This window comes from Canis lupus, chromosome 15 (genome assembly GCF_011100685.1).
Source record: "Canis lupus familiaris isolate Mischka breed German Shepherd chromosome 15, alternate assembly UU_Cfam_GSD_1.0, whole genome shotgun sequence".
Taxonomy (NCBI): Eukaryota; Metazoa; Chordata; class Mammalia; order Carnivora; family Canidae; genus Canis; species Canis lupus.
The window spans coordinates 59,899,514-59,919,888 of record NC_049236.1 but is presented as its reverse complement, the minus strand read 5'-3'; the positions used below and the strand labels follow the sequence as shown (position 1 = coordinate 59,919,888).

Genomic DNA, 20,375 nt, shown 5'->3' with positions numbered 1-20,375 from the left:
ATTAGGGGTGAAGCTTAGAGTTACCAGTATCAAGGCTGACGATTTAGGAGTTATCTATACATGAGTGATCATTGAAATCATTTGAGTGGATGACAGTACCCATGCGAAGAGGACAGAGAAGAGAAAATGAGCTTGAACTTTTAAAAACAGCACATAAAATGGGCTAAGGGAGTTTGTAGAGTAGAGTTGACATGGTTGAAAGCTTTCAGGAGTTTCCAAGTTGTATGAAGATTGAAAGCATTTTATTGGCTATTAAGTGATCTGGTCATTGATAACTAATAAAGGGTACCTTGTCCAGAGCTCTCTTTTGTCAGTTATTTATCACATGCTTGATTATATTAAGACAAATGTGTGATGTGTGAGTCTATAGTAATAATAGGATTTAGGTCACAGCAGGGATTTTGAAAATGTTATCAGTGGATTGAAGACTACTTTCCAAATACCATAGCCAATCTCGAAATGCTAGGTTTTGAATTATATCAGCACCAGTAACTGTGTAGTAGATATTTCCTAGTTGAAAAATTGTAATTTAATACCATTAAAATTATACTTTACGACTAGGTTTTTTTACTTTTTCTTCCCTACAGTGACACAGATTCAGATAGTTCAAGCTCCTCCTCTTCCTCTTCCTCCTCATCTTCCTCATCGTCTTCCTCTTGTATATCACTTCCTCCACTGGTGTCAGATGGAGAAGATGATTTACAAACTGAGAAGGAAAACAAGAATTTTCCTCTTAAAACAAAAGATGAGTTACTCCTTAATGTAAGTACTTAGATTTGTTATTAAACCTAATTTGAATGTTAAAAATACGTTATGATACTAATACTGATCTCATTTGGCCTATATCCAGCTCTGTAAATTTGAAGACTTCTCAACCTCTTACTGGGCATATACATTTGCTGTGCCTTTTTTTTTTTTTTTTTTTTTTTTTTTAAATAAAAGAGAAGATTGATCTGTTTGCTAAGGTTTTTTCTAAATCTAATGTTTGATTATTGTTCTTGATGGGCATCAACTTCAGTTTGCTATTTTTTGTTTTTTTATCTTTCCTACAAAGATTTCTTATATATATTTACCACTTTTGTTTTTTTGTTTTTGTCCACAAGTCAGAAAATTTTGCTCAGTAATAATTGAAATCTTTTTAATTGATTGCATTTAAGAGATGTAGAAAGTGAAATTAGATGGGTTGAGTTTCTTAGACTCCTCTTAGCTTGAAGTTTTGGGAGCATTTTTGTTACAGATGGAGGAAACTTACTTATGATAGGTTGGTATTTATTGGCACTTGACAGGTTTGGTTTGTACAGTTGATCCTTACATGGTTCTTTCCTCTTCTTTCCACCCTAGAAGGATGAAGGATAGTAGTTTGGTTGAAACCTCATGATCCAAAAGGAATGTCTCCTCAGAATTTCAAAATATAGGCTGTATTGCCACATTATTTATTCTCCCTACACCCACATGTACTTCAGGTACTACCGATGCTTTTTCAAAATTTAATGATCACTAATTACAATTATTATGTAATACTTAAATCTACGAAACAGTTTAATGCAGGGTTTGAAAACAGTTTGAGTCTCAAGGTAATTTTCTTTTCATGCCAATATTTTTCTTTTTCTCTACTTGTAATAAGAAATTTCCTACCTCACTCATGCTTTATGTATTGAAAACCCCTTGATTTTTATACAGTTTCATCGGTGGTTCTTGTTTTCATACTACAGACATTGCTATCCCTTCGTGGTCTTTTTACGCAAAGGCTCTCCCAACTTACAACTATTTTCTGAAAGCATTAGGAGACTTCTTTGGTCTTTCTCTTGTACCTTAATCACCTCTCTACTTAAGTTTTCTTAGAGTATAAAAATCAACAAATAAAGGACCCACAGTACTTGTTATATGTGTCATTTTCTTATGTCTCTTACTTGACCTGGAATTTTTACCTTGTGAATCTCTTGAAATTTAATTCAAAATCTTAGTCTATATATTTAAGTATTTTTCTTGGTTACAGTGCTCATATTTTCATTAGAAAACTAAAAACTAAAAAAGTTCCTCACACAGAGGCCAGGAACCACCTTCTGGAGGGCTGAAGGTGGTTCATATCTGCTCTTTTTAGCTCCCAGTGTCCAATAGGATGCTTGACAGATAGTGGGTTGTCAGTCAGCAGTAATGTATGATTATAGAATGAGTGAGGAAACGACAGGCATCTTACATTCATTCATTCTTAAACTGTTACAGCACACCATTCATATACAGGTGCTGTAAGCAAGACCCTCCAGTTCTGTTCTCATAGTGCCTGGTGGAAAGAGACAGTAAATAAAGCAGAGACAAATATAATTTTGGAAGTGCTGTTCAATTGTGAGAGTGTATGTTTGGCTCATAATCAGAAAATTAAATTTTTGCTGGAAAGGTATGTTAGCTTTTGAAAGTTGAACAGTGAGCCAATCTGTTCCTTTTTTGTGCCAGTTCCGAGGGATCTTTGGGAAGGATGGAAGAAGCAATTATAGTCTTTATTTTTCAACTTTGGATTCTTGAGTAGCTGTTCACTTTATTTTATATTGACATGATTAGGAAGTCAACTTACTGGAAGTTCCTAGTCCTTTAGACCACTGCTACTGGAGTTAGGTAGAGGAATGAGTTCCCTGGATTGCCACAGATCTTTGACTTAGGGCATATATGAGGACTCCTTCAGGACTTCAACTCTGAAGTTCACGGGAGGAGAATGACTTGGCCCTGCAGACCAAGAATGGTATGGCCGTGTATACTCAATGTCTTTAGGACTCTGCTGCTTTCTCCACGGGGCTGGCAGTTTGGTCATTGATGATAGTCCTATATGAAAGTCTTGGGGGATATGTGTACCGGTTTACCTGGGGCCTGGTACACAGCCCTGAACTCATCATTGAGGCTAGTGGGATTGTATTTAGGTTGCTTGGGCATGAGTCACATAATCACTCCTGTTTGCGTGGGAGGATATGTAGGAAAGTGAATGCTTTAGAGAACACACATGGGCAGGTGTGAGGGTGGGAACACGTAAAAGCCCGTTGACAGGAAGGGAGTCCAAATGTGTGTGTATTTTGAGGAAGGAGAGGTTTGGGTGGGTGGTACCAGCCCCTTGCAAACCACAAGGAATTGGTTCTCTGTCGCAGGAAAGAAGTCATCTTCTCTCCACTTCAGAAAGGGACGCTGTTCAGTCAGTAATAGTCATCCCATTTAGAGAGTAAAAGGGAAATACTTGGAAGAGTTTATCACATAAGAGTTTCCAACATGTGACTTGTGTTGGACTCTTGTGGTTGTCCAACCAAAAAAGACTCAACTTACCTCAAGAGAAGGGGGATGCATTGTAAACTGACTTGGATGGGGAAGCCAATGGGAACTAAGGCAGCTATTGAGGAGGAGATAGCCAGGCTCTTTCTTTTACAAGTCTTTGGATATTCTCATAGTTATCTTGAGTGTCTTTTTCTTGCTTTACTGACTGATTTCTGTTTACCTATAGATTAATCTTTTTAGGGATCCCTGGGTGGCGCAGCGGTTTGGCACCTGCCTTTGGCCCAGGGCGCGATCCTGGAAACCCGGGATCGAATCCCACGTCGGGCTCCTGGTGCATGGAGCCTGCTTCTCCCTCTGCCTGTGTCTCTGCCCCCCCCCTCTCTCTCTCTCTCTGTGACTATCATAAATAAATTAAAAAATTAAAAAAAAAGATTAATCTTTTTAAATTCTAGTTTGCATGTAGATTGCTGTGACCCTGGCTTCTACTTCGATTTTCCCCTTGAACCAACCAATTAATGCCAGATTTCTTTGCCGACTTTTGAGACAATCCTATTGGATTTGTTTTTTTTGTGTGTGTGTTTTGTTCCTTTCCTTTCCTTTCCCTTTCCCTTTCCCTTTCCCTTTCCCTTTCCCTTTCCCTTTCCCTTTCCCTTTCCCTTTCCCTTTCCCTTTCCCTTTCCCTTTCCCTTTCCCTTTCCCTTTCCCTTTCCCTTTCCCTTTCCCTTTCCCTTTCCCTTTCCCTTTCCGACAATCCACTTTTCCTGGGAACTGTCCCTTGTTAAAACCAGCTCTAGCCAATGTCAAATATACCATTTTGTTCGGGTCATACTGGTATACCCTCTTAGCAGGGATTGTGCATGGAGGTTTGATCTATGTATTTTATTTAGTTTCCTAATGAAATGCTGAAGAAAATTAAGGAAACATTGTAACCATGTTGGACTTGCTAAGAGGTATACATAAATTAAAATGGGCCAAACAGTTTTATCAATTTCAGAGTTTGTGCTGGATCTTTAGAAGATCTCTAGAATAGACCTGCCCAATTTAACCCAATTTTATGTTCATCTCTTTATAAAATGTCTCATATTCTAGGTTGTTTCCTATTGCCATTCAGGCATGCTGACCTTAATTTTTACCTCCAGTTAGTCTGTCAAGCAGGAATGTCACCTCCGTGGATCTAGCTTTTTAAATCTTTTCCATCCTTGGCAAGTTAGATCCTGGTGATCTAACTACTAACTATCGCCGATCTTTAATTGTAAGTATATAGGAGCCACAGTGAAATAATCTCAAGATTGTTCTTTTAGAATTAAACCTTAGAGAGTTGTAACAGTCCCTTGGGATGACAAGATATGGTTGTATCTTGATTTTAAAGAAAGGGAATGGTTAGGTACAGAGGCATAGAAAAGGAAAGTAGTCTTAGTTGGCTCTTTTTATAATGTCATAGTTATGTAATATATGCTGTTAAATTTAACCAAGTGGAATTATTCTTTTGATCATAAACTCCTCTTTAATGCTGAGAAGATTTATATAACACCTACACAGTAAATAGCAGCGTACCTATTACAGCTTTGAAACTGTTTTAAACCACATAGGGTTTATTCAGTGTTTCAGTAAACTGGAAAATTAGGTCCTTTTCAAAAAATTTTCTCAGCAATTGATGTCCTGAACTCTTTATTTAAATAAATCACGTGTAATTAAAATCAAAAAAACATTTATGGGATTGTGACATTTCAGAACCTTAATCAGAAATGAATTTTATGGGACACCTGGGTGGGTCAGTGGGTTGAGTGTCTGCCTTTGGCTCTGGTCATGATTCCAGGGTCTTGGGGTGGAGCCTGCGTCAAGCTCCCTGGGGCTCTCTGCTCAGCGGGGAGGCTGCTTCTCCCACTCCTCTGCCCCTCACCCCCCCCTCATATGTGCGCATGCACCTGCGTGCTCTCTCAAATAAATACAAATCTTAAAAAAAAGAAATTAAGTTTTTAAATTAATGCCTATTATTTTCTTTTCTGAAAACTTGGAAGGCTTTACATAACATTTCAAAGTTATGGTTACCGTGCTTATGGTGATAAAAAACTGACAATACTGCAGTAGGCATATTAATGCATATTTATACACATAATATAGCATTTCTTGGAACCTTCATAGTTTGGAGATTGCCTATGTTATATTGTAAAACGAAGGCATTTTGTAGTTAGGTTGAGTACATAGATTTTCTTTCTGATTTTGGCAGCGCAGACAGATACCCTTAAACATCCTTACAGGATATAGAAGTATCTGGGCCACCTCAGGTGGTCAGAAGTTACAGCAGATTATTTCTTAATTTTTGATCTCATCATCCATGTATTTGCAGTGTACCATAGTCTTCACTTAATAATGATTGAGTTGAGTATGTTGTTTTTAAGGGCTAGCTTACTTTGTAAGCTTTGCCCTAAATACAGGCCTCTTTCAACTTAGCATTTTATGACTCTAAATGTATTTGAAGTTATTATGTATCATAGAATACTGATAAAACTTAACATTCTTTTCCAAATGTCTGATATTTAAGAAATGGCTCATATACTTGAGGTGTTTTTAAATTAATGCTTGGTGCTTTTTAAAAATAGTGCTCAGATTTTTAAAAAAATTTAAATTTTGTGCTTCATTATACAAAATTATTTTAGTAGAGCTTATAGCAAACAGAAATGATCCCTTAAGCTAAAAGAATATTTTCAGATATTCTTATGAAGATAGTGTTTTATTCGGTAAAGTAACCATGTATGTTCTGTGTATATATGTATTTATGGCTATTATATAAAAGTATTCCATTTTATTAGATTTCCCTATTCCTCAGTAGATTTTAATAAGTTCTGATTGCTTTAGAGGATAAAGACAAATGTCTGTTAAAAGGGAATCTAGCTAGAGAGTGAGCATACATACTTTTGCTAAAAGCAAAGTGACACCAGAAAGTTAATGATTGAATGCGGGATGAATGGTACTGGACATACAAAGTAGTAGGATTGAGTGGAAGAGGAGATAACTGGCAGTGCAGGGGTCAAGGAAGTCATCCTGAATTGTAAGACAGATCAGATGGGTATGGAAAGGTGACAGGTGAAGAGAATTTGAACTATCTCACTCATTAGATAGAGTCTGTGGCATGGCACTTGTATTCCAGTGTTGCTTACATAGTAGGGGCTCAGGGAGTGTTTCCTTGTTCATTGATTTATTATCCATATGCCTAATGTTGTTAATTAATGGGCATTTCTTTCATTTTGAAATTTGGGACTAAAAGTTGATGACATTACAGTTATTTGGCAGTGCTTATATCTTCGTGATATATAAAGTCAATGCCTTAGATTTGATGAAACATGGACTCCTCAGTTAACATAAAAAAAGATATTGCTTAGGGACACCTGGGTAGCTCAGCGGTTAAGCATCTGCCTTAACTTGGTGGCTCAGGGCATGGTTCTGGAGACCCGGGATCAAATCCCACATCAGGCTCCCTGCATGGAGCCTGCTTCTCCCTCTGCCTGTGTCTCTGCCTCTATCTCTGTGTCTCTCTCATGAATAAATAAATAAATCTTTTTTTTTTTTTTTTTTTTATAAATAGTGCTTAGAGTTATATTGTTGAAGGTTGTTTCTTATTTAGATAGATTATATTTTTATGTGAGTCAGCTTTTGAAGATAATTTTTTTTTTAAGATTTTATTTATTTATTCATGAAAGACACAGGGAGAGAGAGAGAGTCAGAGACACGGGCAGAGGGGGAAGCAGGCTCCACTCAGGGAGCCCGACGCGGGACCCAATCCGGGGTCTCCAGGATCACACCCTGGGCTGAAGGCGGCACTAAACCGCTGAGCCACCCAGGCTGTCCTGAAGATAATCTTAGAAACTTTGTTTCTGGCAGTAATTTTAGAGAAAAACAGGGTAAGAACATTGTATTCATTTTAAAAGAAAAATACAAAGACACTGCAAAGAAGTGTTGAAAAGGTCAACCAGGAAATTAAGGAAGAATTAAAAAGATTCATGGAAACTAATGAGAATGAAGATACAACCATTCAAAATCTTTGGGATACAGCAAAAGCAGTCCTGAGGGGGAAATACATCGCAATACAAGCATCCCTCCAAAAACTGGAAAGAACTCAAATATAAAAGCTAACCTTAACAGCTAAAGGAGCTAGAGAAAAAACAGCAAATAGATCCTACACCCAGCAGAAGAAGAGAGTTAATGAAGATTCGAGCAGAACTCAATGAAATCGAGACCAAAGAACTGTGGAACAGAACAACAAAACCAGGAGTTGGTTCTTTGAAAGAATTAATAAGATAGATAAACCATTAGCCAGCCTTATTAAAAAGAAGAGAGAGAAGACTCAAATTAATAAAATCATGAAAAAAAAATAAAATCATGAATGAGAAAGGAGAGATCACTACCAACACCAAGGAAATACAAACGATTTAAAAAACCCATTATGAACAGCTATATGCCAATAAATTAGGCAATCTAGAAGAAATGGACTCATTTCTGGAAAGCCACAAACTACCAAAATTGGAACTGGAAGAAATAGAAAACCTGAACAGGCCAATAACCAGGGAGGAAATTGAAGCCTCCTGGTTCAAAAACCTCCCAAGACACAAAAGTCCAGGGCCAGATGGCTTCCCTGGGGAATTCTATCAAACGTTTAAAGAAACCATACCTATTCTACTAAAGCTGTTCGGAATGATAGAAAGAGATGGAGTCCTTCCAAACTTGTTCTATGAAGCCAGCATCACCTTAATTCCAAAACCAGAGAAAGACTCCACAAAAAAGGAGAATTATAGACCAATATCCCTGATGAACATGGATGCAAAAATTCTCAACAAGATACTAGCCAATAGGATACAACAATACATTAAGAAGATTATTCACCATGACCAAGTAGGATTTATCCCCAGGTTTCTTTTTTTTTTTTTAGGTTTCATTTTTTTAGGTGAAAATATTTAGGGAAGCCCGGGTGGCTCAGTGGTTTAGCGCCTGCCTTCAGCCCAGGGTGTGATCTGAGTCCCAAGATCAAGTCCCACGTCAGACTCCCTGCATAGAGCCTGCTTCTCCCTCTGCCTGTGTCTCTGCCTCTCTCTCTCTGTCTCTTTCTCTCTCTGTCTCATGAATAAATAAAACCTTTAAAAAAAGAAGAAAAAATTTGTGGGCTAGTCTGAATCTTAAGTTTAGTATACTCGATAGGGTAATTAATGAGGGCAATTAATGTGTATTGAGCTCTATGGAACATTATAAAAGGACTTTTGTAAAGTTGAAATATTGGACTAAACGTTATATGTGGTCTTAGCTACCACACAGTGTACAGATCTAATCCATTCTTTTTTCCAATATGTTTTACCAGCTATAGGGGAAAAAAAAAAAAAAAAAAAAGTTTTCAATCATGGCTCTCAGTACTCCAGGGATTGGATCCTACTTTCCAACCATATCTGAAAAGTGAAGGCTCACCTAATAGCATCAGGTAATTGGCTGCCACATGCATGTCCTCTATTTTTGGGTAATATAAGGAAAGTGGTCAGATAATTTTATTCCACTTTCCGCACTTTTAAGAAAAGTCTCCCCAGTCTAGCCAATTGAATTAGTTGTCATTTGGAATCTTTAATTCTTTTTCCCATTACTGCCTGCTGCCCTTTTTCTAGATTTATAAGTAAAAACCCCAATCAAGGTTCTTCAGATAATTTTGCCTCAGAAAATTATAAATTACTGACTTTTTTTTCCTTACTGATTTTTTTTCTTGCCCAATAGTAAATCTTAAGAGCTGGAAAATGCAAGGTCATTGTAATGCACAAATGTCACCATTTCAGAGGGCCATTTTTGACCCATTAGCTCCTTCCATTTTTGCACTGGACGTCTCACATCCATTTTTTAACTAACGTGTCTACAGTTTGTTTTAATAGGTTACATTTGAATGTTTTGCTTAACTGAACAACCTTGTAGGCCATACAGATGTTCAGAAATCAGAATATAATAATATTCTTGTAACATAAACAATAATTGCTCTTTCATGGATATTTCAGAAGTGTGGGTAGGACCATGCATTTCTTTAATGCCATAGTTATGGGAACCTTTTATCCAGAATTACAGTAATTGTGTTTGAGGCTGGAATATAATTTGTATCTAAATGTGCTGTCTCTTTGATTACATGCAGTTAAACATTTTTTTAAATTGTATTATTGGCCATTTGCATGAAATATTCAGAACTTTGCTCAGTTTTCCCACTGTTCAGAGAGAAGAAAACTGATTCCCAGAAAGAAAGTGATTTGCCCAAGATAGTGGGAGAGCAGATTCACAACTAGTAACAGGTAGATTTCGGTGTGCTGTGTTTTTAGTACTTGTGTAGACCTGCGTAAAAAGCAACATTAGAATTTGATCATTTGAGCTACCTGGTTATTTGGTTTCTGAATAATGTAGGATATTTTGTCTTGGTGATAGATGATTGTATCATAATGTAAGCTTTCTTAAATTGCATGTGCTTGGACCATATTATCTTTTAATAGAGCCTTTGACTTGGAACTGTGTATTTAGTATGTTGAATTTTAGTAGTTCATTTACCAAATGGCACTATGTATCTGGGGATTTTAATTTCCTTTTTTTTTAATATTATATTTATTTATTCATGAGAGACACACAGAGAGAAGAGGCAGAGACACAGGCAGAGGGAGAAGCAGGCTCCATGCAAGGAGCCTGATGCAGGACTTGATCCCGGGTCTCCAGGATCACACCCTGGGCTGAAGGCGGCGCTAAACCGCTGAGCCACTAGGGCTGCCCGGGATTTTAATTTCCATGTGGCTTTTTCTTTTGCTAATAATGTGAATGAAGTCTTTTTCTTTGTTTCCTTGCCTATTTTTTGTTCTTACAAATAACATTTGTTTTGAGTCCTTATACATAATATTAACTTTATTTAAGTGATAGCATGGATATTTATCTCTAGTTGTAGATATTGTACACTTAAGACAGGTTTTAGTTTTTTTTTAATTTAGGGAAATGACAGTGGTAAAAATAGAGATTTATCACAGATCTTCATTTCCCAGGCAAAGTATTCAGGTTATCATTAAGACTACATAGCAATATGTTGTATGTTGTTAAAATGTGGCCTAAAGTTGTATCTGTATTAATGGCCAAAAATAGAGTGGTGCTATTAATCCCTAGGTGTATGTTTTGTAATGGTGGGCTTTTTGTGTGTATGACAATGTAAAGCAGTGCTGTTCAGTAGAGCTTCCTGCAGTGGTGGAGATGTTCTATGTCCATGCTGTGTTAATACTTTAACAGTTGCGCATTTGAAATGTGGCTAGTCCAACCAAATATTGAGTTTTAAATTTTATTTAATTTTAATTAAATTTAAATAACCAAATGTAGTTAGTGTCTGGTATAAGCAGAATAACAAGAGCCTTTCTTACCCACTTATCCATCTTTCCATGAGGGTTGTAGGGTAATCCAGGCTCATACTTTAATCTTCTTACCTGAAGTAAACAGCCTTCTTTTATTTTCAGTATACCTAGCTTTTACTTAAATGGTGGAGAAGGTCTTTCTATCCCAAGTTTCCCTCATCACCTCTACCTTTGTTTTTTTAGTTTTTTTTTTTTTTTTTTTTTTTTAAGATTTTACTTACTTATTCATGAGAGACGCAGGGAGAGAGGCAGAGACATAGGCAGAGGCAGAAGCAGGCTCCCTAAAGGGAGCCCGATTGGGGACTTGGGGACCCCGGGATCACGCCTTGAGCTGAAGACAGACGCTCAGCCACTGAGCCACCCAGGCGTCCCTGGTTTTTTAGTTTTATCACTATGCCTTTTACTTTTAATTCTTCATATCCTGTGTGTCCTATCAAGAGTGGTAGTGTCTGTCCAATGTGTGTTCTGGCTACTGTTTTTTTTTTTTTTTTTCTTTATTGGAATTTGTGTGTTTTTCCTCTTTTCTGTGATACAAACACATTCTTCCCCTACTCATGGAAAAGTAAAGTGATGGATTTTTATTTCTTAAAAGGATATTATGCAACTGAGCAGATTTATTCATTATCTTACTGGGAACAGCTGCTGAACAGCTGCTATGTTAACAGGGAGCCAGATTTTAATCTAATGATTGTAATACTGTTTGCTGCTACAAACCGAGGTATCTATGGATCAGTTCTGGACAGTGAAGCTTCCTTAGAAACCTGCCTTTTTAATTTTCATTCCTTGGGGATTCTGTTGAATTCTGGGAATTATGTTTTCATTATCTGATTTTGCTCTGATTGAAAAAGACTGATTTCTTTTGAGAGTTTTGTTTAACTTAGACTGATGAGATCTAAGTCATTTCATTTAGTAAGTTTATGCTAAGCACCTACTGTATGCTGGTCATTGTCTTGGGTGTTACAGCAATGAACAAGGCTGGCCAAGTTCTGCTTATTGTTGGATTTATTACCTTGAAATGGCTTTAAGCAAGACAACACATAGGGTGTTAGACAGTAATGTGTTTACAAAAAAGAAAATTAACAGGATAATTTAATAAAGAGTAACTAGGCATGGTGGAGGTACAGTATTTCAGATTCCATGGTTAGGGCCGAGAAAGTAACATTTGACATACAGATATCAAGACAAGATCATGTACTGCCCATTCGGACACGATAGTCCCAGGAACTTTCCTTTCGAACCTTCTAAAGTTCTGCCTCTTGAAGCCTGACAAAAATCTTTATGGAAAGCATGCTTGTTTAAAAGGAACAAATACACATACTCTTTGATCCAATTCCCCAAATATCTGCCATTTTCAAAGCAACTATATTGCTTGGCTTGACTGGACTTTCAAAGGTAAACTCGGTAATAGGCCTTTGGTCTGGAGTTGTACTAGGCTGATTTCATTTATTATAGGTTTTATGTGTAATATTTAGTTCTTTATATACCTTTTATGTTCTGCAGAGTATTTGGGATAGAGATTTCATGCACATCACTTTTTCAGGTAGGTCTGTTAACTATCAAGAGGCAATTTAATGCCTTCATTGGTCTTTTTTTAGTAATATTAGGAATCTAATTGTATATACATTCCTATGTCATAAGATAGTGGGATCACTGAATTGGAATGAAAGGTATGGTGGTGATCACAGATAACAGTATTTCTCTGTTTTTTTTTTCTCTAAGTTTGGTTCTATATGAGACAGATCCTTCCCATTTGTAGGCAATTTCATCCTGTTAATACATGGGTAAGAAACAGGATAACAGGAAGTAAGGAATCCTGGCAGACTCTGCCTTTGGCCACAGGAGTGGATCCCTGCCTCACAACAAATATTCTTTGTATATCTTCACCTGTCTTCCTCATTGCTAGATGTGTCTCATAGACATCCTTAGAGAACATCGAGATTTCATCAGACCCTGGAGCTGACCTGCTCTTCTCAACTTAGAGTAAATTTTGTTTTATAATGATCTCAAAAGATGATGAAAAGGAATTAAAGTTCAGCAGTCTGGTTTTAAAAACACACAAATAAGAACACAGTAGGAATAGATGGTCACTTTTTGTTCACATTTTTATAATTTTTTTTATTTATTTATGATAGTCACACAGGGAGAGAGAGAGGCAGAGACATAGGCAGAGGGAGAAGCAGGCTCCATGCACCGGGAGCCCGACGTGGGATTCGATCCCGGGTCTCCAGGATCGCGCCCTGGGCCAAAGGCAGGCGCCAAACCGCTGCGCCACCCAGGGATCCCTGTTCACATTTTTAAAAAGAAATTTCAGTCAAGATGCATTGTTATGCTCAACATTTGAAACATTCCTAATAAATAGTCATACATCATGTCCACTATCATTACACTTTCTTGATGCCTGATATTCTGGACATACCAATCAATATTTGAAAAATGAAAAATATGATGTAATAATTGAAAATGAGGAGGAGGACTTACTTTTTTTGGAAATACACAAGAAAGTCATTAGACAAAAATTTCAGCATGATGCTTTCTTATGTTCAAATGATACTCTATAAAGGATACATTTATAATGGCAATAAAAGCTATTAAATAAATATACAATAGCAAATAAGGTATAAGATGGGTTCAGATAAACCTATGGACTATTTAGGACTTGAGACAATCTAATTAAATGTGATTTTAATCAATACTATATGATATGACAAAATGGTTCTAAAGTTTGCTTAGTGAAATAAGCATGAGAATAGTTAGAAGAATTCCAAGGGGAAAAATATGGATGGAATGGATAGAGGACCTAGCCTTATTCCCAAATATTAAAGCATACAATGAAAGGTACAGTTGTTGAAATAGTTTATTACTGACACTGAAATAGATTAGTAGAACTGAATGGAGATTTCAGTAAAAAACCCAAATATATGAATACATTTAGTATGTATTAACATTTATTTTTCATATTAGTAGGGAAAAAGATGGATTATTCTATAATATATGGTAATAATTGGCTAGTAATATGGGTAAAGATAAAGCCAATCTGTGCCTTGCCTTTTTACAAGGATAAAATTACAAATGGACCAAATATACAAATATTAAAATTGAAATTGGAGAAGCAATGAAAATAGTGAATTTAAAAATGATTTTGGTATAGGGAAAGTCTCTCTGTGACATAAGTCTCAAAAGCCAATATATATAGATATATAGATATAGATGTATTTGACTATATAAAAATTAAAATGCTAAAGTTCATTAAGCAACTTAAATGCTAAAAACCATTCTGGGAGAAAAGGGAGTGGATGTTTTCATATTTGGTGAAGGGCAAATGTTCTTTAACCCAAAGTTCTCTTATAAGTTAATAAAAAAAGAACCTTCTGAAAGAAAAATGTGTAAAATATACAAACAATTCATAAACACAATTAGAAAGCCAGGAAACATGCAAGAATGCACAGTCTTTCTTTTTTTTTTTTTTTTCAGTCTTTCTGATTAATGAAGAAATTAAAATAAAAGCAAGATGCTGTTTTATATTGTCAACCTGTCACCCTAGCAGAGATTGAAAGTTTGCGTCTCAGTGATGGCAAGAGTGTGAGAAAATCTCTCATTGTTTGTGGAATTGTTAATTGACAACCTTTTTGAAAAGAAAGTTGGCAGTATCTGTCAAAACTATAAAGGCATTTGTACCTTTGGGTCTAGCATTTCGACTTATGGGGATTTATCACAGGAGTGACTTGAAGATGCATGTAAGGGATAGTTCACTGTATCATTGTGTGTAATGATAAAAGTTAAAAAGAGGCAGATGTTTTATCAGGTGATGTGTTAAGTTATAGTCTACAGAGATACACTGTAAGAATGTCTAAAAAATCAGATGTTTGGGCAGCCCCGGTGACTCAGCGGTTTAGCGCCGCCTTCAGCCCAGGGCCCGATCCTGGAGACCTGGGATTGAGTCCCACATGGAGTCCCACATGGAGTCCCACATCAGGCTCCTGCAGGGAGCCTGCTTCTCCCTCTGCCTGTGTCTCTGCCTCTCTCTCTCTCTCTCTCTCTCTCTCTCTCTCTCGTCTCTAATAAATACATTTTTAAAAAATCTAAAAAAAAATTAAATGTTTATGTTTTGGTGTAGAAAGATGTACAAAATATAGAAAAGATAGCTTGCAGTATAATGTGGATATAAGTAAAACATTTTACAATTAGAAATAAAGTTTATATCTGCATGGTAAATGTATTTGAAAGGTACTGTTAACAGAGCTCTATGGAGAGGAATTGGAAGGTTGAAAGTAGTAAAATAGGGAATTTTTGCTTTTTACTCTGAGTCCCTCTGTACTACTAATTTTTTCCTTTTTTAAAAAACAGGAGCATGTATTTTATATTTTAAAGTTAGAAGAAATCAACAGTATCAGAGTTATAATCTGTATGAAATCATAATATATTGCATGGCCTTTATTCCTCTTAATAGAAAATACAAAACAAGAACTTTTAATTCTGTGGCCAAATAGCATTTATTTATTTGAAAATAACATTATTTTGTGTTCTAAGCATTAATGACATACCTACCCTCCTCCTCCGTTCAGAGGTTTTCCGAAAATATCTAACAGCACTTCCTCTTTGAAGATTTCCTTATCCTTTGTTCTACCTACATGATCCTGACTTTATTTTAGTGGGCTTTATTGCAGTCCAGAAGTAGGGAAAGTTTTTGTTCTAGATTTAACTGTAATTTGCTTAGTCAGTGGGGCAGATTTCAGATTTCATCACTATACTTCGGCATTAGAAAATGCCATTCTCTACTTATTAGGGGTGCCACCCCTAGAAGCAGAAGTCAGTGTGATTTGCTCTCCACGTCTGCTATCTCCCAGCATCGTAGTTCTCCATTCTCGTTTTCAACTGGGTGTGGGATTTCTTTAGCTGAAAACTTCTTAACAAGGCTATTCCATGTCACATGTTCTTTCCCAGTTCTAACAACTGTACTCCCTTCTCTATTTTAATACACACATGGACCAATTTCAAACCATGGTCTTGCCAAGAAAAGACTATCCATATTTAATATGCAAAAATGACAGGTGGTTGTCCTCTCCCTAAAAGTACTCAGAAAAAATTCTGACGCATAAAACACAATCATTTCCTCCAGCACCATTCAGACTAACCATGTAGAAGTTAAGTCTTCTGAATGGAGTTTGTTGAGACCTTCAGTGTGGTTGTTCATGAGTAATTCTCAATCAGAAAATAGCATCTCCCAGAAGCGAATTATACTTTAACTCTGGTTATTTGATTTGTTAAAAACGTTGAATCCTTGAAGAGGAAAATGATTACCCATGATATAGTCCTCTGTAATACACTGTACTGTTTAGGGTTTTCCCATATTTTTCAGCATTTCTTCAAGTTACCTTTTCCTTCCAAACCAACTCCGAACATGCCAGTAATAGGATCTTTACACTTTCAAGCCTTCTAAAAGTTAGTTGTGGTCTTTTGGCAAAGGTCAAAAATAGAAAATTCTGTTTATTTCGCTTAAAGCCTAAGGTCAGTTTTATTCTTAGACTTCTCTTCAACTTCATCTCTACTTCAGCATCTAGTTTCTATAGCAACTGAGATTACTATAGTAGCTGGGTCAGAAAAGAATTTTTAAATGTAAAGATATTTAGTTTTTTACATAGAGAAAGAAGATACTAGGCAACATTTCACAGCTTTTCGAGGGAGCCTGTGTTCTGTTTCCCAAGAATTCTAGATTTTTTTCCTGAAGAGGCCAGACACTCTTTTTCAAACAGTCCCAGGAAAGATTGCTGTTGCTGTTTTCAACTACTTAATCTCTGTCAAAGTAACCAAATTAAGACAGCTAAGAGAGAGAACTCTTCTTCTGTGGAGAAATTGTAGTGGTCAGTAGAATTATTTCTCTGGGAATCACTATGTGAAATGTCCTTTTTTTTTTTTTTAACATTGGATTCCTTAACAATAATAGCTTGTTTTGTTTTGTTTTTTGTCTCACTCAAGTATGATTGAAAAAATGTAGGTATTTTGTCCATGTTCTTAGTCTAGCTGGATTAAGGTATAGATGCTGTTGCGTCACTCATGTGGGGAGATACTGGAGGTGGAAGAAATACTGTCAGACACTAAAAACGATAACATCAGAGATGGAATAAGTGCTTAAGAGACCCCATCTTCAGGAATGTTTATAGTGCTTTAAATGGAAATGATGTCCCATTTTTTTTAGTCGTTGAAGCTGGAGGAAAATTAATGCTTTTTTATATTATAGGAACTACCTTCTGTTGAAGAACTCACTATTATTCTGCCTGAAGATATTGAATTAAAGCCTTTTGGGATGGTTTCAAGTATTATTGAGCAATTAGGTATGTAAATAATTTTACAAATAAAATTCTTTATATCCAAGTTTGTACTCATCAAATCAAAGGCTTATGACAAGTGCATTTTCTGTGACATATGTAATAATACTTCATTTTATAGTAATTAAGTTTGAATAAATTCCGTTTTATATATGTAACTCACAAATGCATTGTCTTTAAAAAATATAAAGTCTGCTTTTACTGACATTTCTCCAGAATTTTCTTTTATTTGGAGTATTTGTTTTTTATTGCTGTTAAGTTTCTTCAAACTTAGTGGCTTTAAACAACACAAATTTATGGTGTTATAGTTCTGTAGGCCAGAAGTCTGATGTGGGTCCCACTGGGCTAAAATCAAGGGGTCCATCAGGGCTGAGTTCCTTTCTAAAGGCTCTAGAAAGGAACTCATTTTCTCCTTTTCTGCTTTATTTTTTTTTTCTTTTTTTTTTTTTTTTAATTGGTGTTCAATGTACTAACATACAGAATAACACCCAGTGCCCGTCACCCATTCACTCCCACCCCCCGCCCTCCTCCCCTTCTACCACCCCTAGTTCGTTTCCCAGAGTTAGCAGTCTTTACGTTCTGTCTCCCTTTCTGATATTTCCCACACATTTCTTCCCCCTTCCCTTATTTTCCCTTTCACTATTATTTATATTCCCCAAATGAATGAGAACATTGTCCTTTTCTGCTTTAGAGGCTGCCTGTATTCCTTGGCTCATGGCCCCCTTCTTGCATCTTCAAAGTCAGTAATATACCTTCTCCCACCCTTCTCCCTTCATCACATCTCTCCCTGACCAAAGCCTGGAAAGATTATTTACTTTTAAGGACTCCTTAGGAGGGTTGTAATCTGGGATAATCTCCCCATCTCAAGGTCCTTATTCTTAATCATATCTGCAAAATGCCCCCCCCCCTTTTAATGTAAGATAACATATTTATACGTTCAGGGTTTAGAGTTTTGGGTGTTTTGGGCAAGGGGGACATTGTTCTACCTACTGTCCTTGATTTTTATTTTAGAAACATGTAAATTAGAAAGTTCTGTCATTTAATGTCATGAAATATAAAGCTATTGGTTAGAAAAGAACTAGATATTATAGATTTCTTTTAGCCGCAGGATGTGAGGTAAGTATACTAAAGCCCTTGAAGTTAATGTAGTTACCATTAGCTCTCATACCAAGATCCATCTGAAAGTAGAACTCAGAGTTGACAAAGTCAAAGGATATTTGAACTGGATAAAAGACCTAGATTGTCCACCAGCCCCCTTAGTTTACAGGACTTAAGGGACCCAGAAAAGCCTAACTCATTTGCCCTTATGCTCAGTTGTATAATGGGTCAGTGGTAGTCCAGAAATTGACTTATGACCTTTTTCTAACATTGTCCATTCCAATATTTTAAAAGGTTTGTAATTACGTAATTTTGTACTTCTGCAATTCATTAATCAAAATTTTGATTAAAGTGAAACTTTCTTTTAATAAAAATCATGATTATTAAAACTAATTCTTGAGTCATTACATTTACTGGTTTTTGAGTTATCTTATGGCATTTAATAATATGCATAAGTAAGTCAAATAAGTAATAACTTGATTACATAGTGAGTTGAGCATTTATTAGACTTGATGCATATAGAAAAAGGTTGTAATGTTTCTCAAGAAAAAAATATGAAATATATGATGTGCAAGGAATAATGCTTTTTAAAGATACTGGTTTCACTAGCATGCCCTAATAGACTAACAAAATTCTCAAGCTGTTGGGAATAAAGATTGACTCAAAATCAGCACATGCTACCCTGTTTTGAGAGCGGAAAATATTGAACGTGATTTGGAGCAAATTACAAAAGAGAAAATATAATAAGTTTTAGTACATGAAGCAAAAAATATGTGAATTCAGATAAGAGCCTAAGGAGAAAAAGACAGGATTTGGCTTTGTACTCTGCAGTTATTCTACAATGCTGGCTTGTTTTTCTTTCTCTCCCTTTATTTACTTTGGAAAATGCAAGAGGCTATTTAGATCTTATCCACCTGGGTAGAAGTAGAGAGATTTCAGGAAATTAAGGATCTTATACTGGTACATATTTTGGCTATTGATAGCCTTGGAGATTTTTATCAGCGTACGGTACAAACTTTAGGTTTATTTGTACCCAACTACCTGCAACTGCCACCTAGAAGGAAACACGGTCAGAAGTCATGTTGTTAAAGGAAGAGGATTGGAACTAGGGATCCAGGTTACTCTAGGTTCTGGGGATGCCTTCGTCTGAAATTGGCCATGTGATAATATTAAACCCTTAAATCCTGTTTTTTTGTTTTATCTTTCTATGAAATGAGGGTATTGGATTAGGTGATCTTTTATTTTCATGTAATTTGATTCTTGGGGAGGGGATTAAGGTGGAGAAATGATTGAAAATGCTGTGAGTGCTCACTGTCACCATCAGTCCTTACTCATCATCTATTCAAGAAACAGACCTAATGCAAAAACTGTTGATCTGTGCTCTTTTACTCCATATATGTTTAGAACTTAGAAGCACTGTTATAAATAATTGAATACAGTTGGAATTTTGTAAATGAATTTTAATAACCTGAACGTATTTCATTTCTCAAGTGGACATGCCATTATCTGTATAATGTGGCAAAGTATGCTTACATGTTGCTCTAATTTTCTAAGAGCCTATTGTTTGCTTTTTTTCTCTTTGCTCTGGTAGCTTGGTTGTTTAACATTTGTGGCACTTACAGGAATTGGAGATTATGATAGACTAGTGGGATAATGCTTTTGCTTTTTGAGAAGGAGAATGATAAAAATTACTGTGAGTTCCATTATTCTGCATCTGTTCAGAGGAAGATGCTTTTGGGAAGTCTTTAGCTTTTTCATTGATCAGTGAGTACTCAGTGCTTTGTAGAAAGAATTTCTAGAGTGAGAAAGAAGACTAATTTTTCCTAAAACAGGAGTTTTGTGACTAAATGTGATTATACTTTGAGTAAAAATTGCTTGGGAAAATGTACATAACTTGTTTTATTGACTTCTTAGTGGATGATACCAATTTTCTGTGAGAATTTTTACTTTAGTTTTTTTTTTCTTAGAATTGTAGCTTTTTGTTTTAAATTAAAATATGTAGAATCTATTTCCGTGTGCCACTTGATAATAGACTGTTCTTTTAAGAGTAGTTATGAGGTATATTAGCTCACCTTAAATTTCATTTTGTTGAAGTTAAAGGCTAAATTAAATTCTCACTTAAATTTTACATTATCTTGTGATTAAATCTTGAAATAATCTCCTTTGTTTCATTTTTCAGTAATAATTGAATCTATGACTAACTTACCTCCAGTTAATGAGGAGACTGTAATTTTTAAAAGTGATCGGCAGGCAGCAGGAAAGGTTTGTAAAAAAAATTCAAATCTTACAATTATTTCTGTTTCTTTGTTGA

At 35.9% G+C, this 20,375-nt stretch overlaps 1 protein-coding gene across 1 annotated transcript in view; it reads left to right on the top strand.

Annotated features, from left to right (window-relative positions):
* NAF1 (nuclear assembly factor 1 ribonucleoprotein) overlaps positions 1-20,375 on the top strand; it is a 40,747-nt gene that overhangs the window by 3,858 nt on the left and 16,514 nt on the right. The window contains exons 2-4 of the mRNA XM_038559138.1: positions 588-762; positions 16,879-16,972; positions 20,244-20,326. Of these exons, the coding sequence (XP_038415066.1) occupies positions 588-762; positions 16,879-16,972; positions 20,244-20,326 (352 nt within the window). The remainder of the gene's footprint in view (positions 1-587; positions 763-16,878; positions 16,973-20,243; positions 20,327-20,375) is intronic.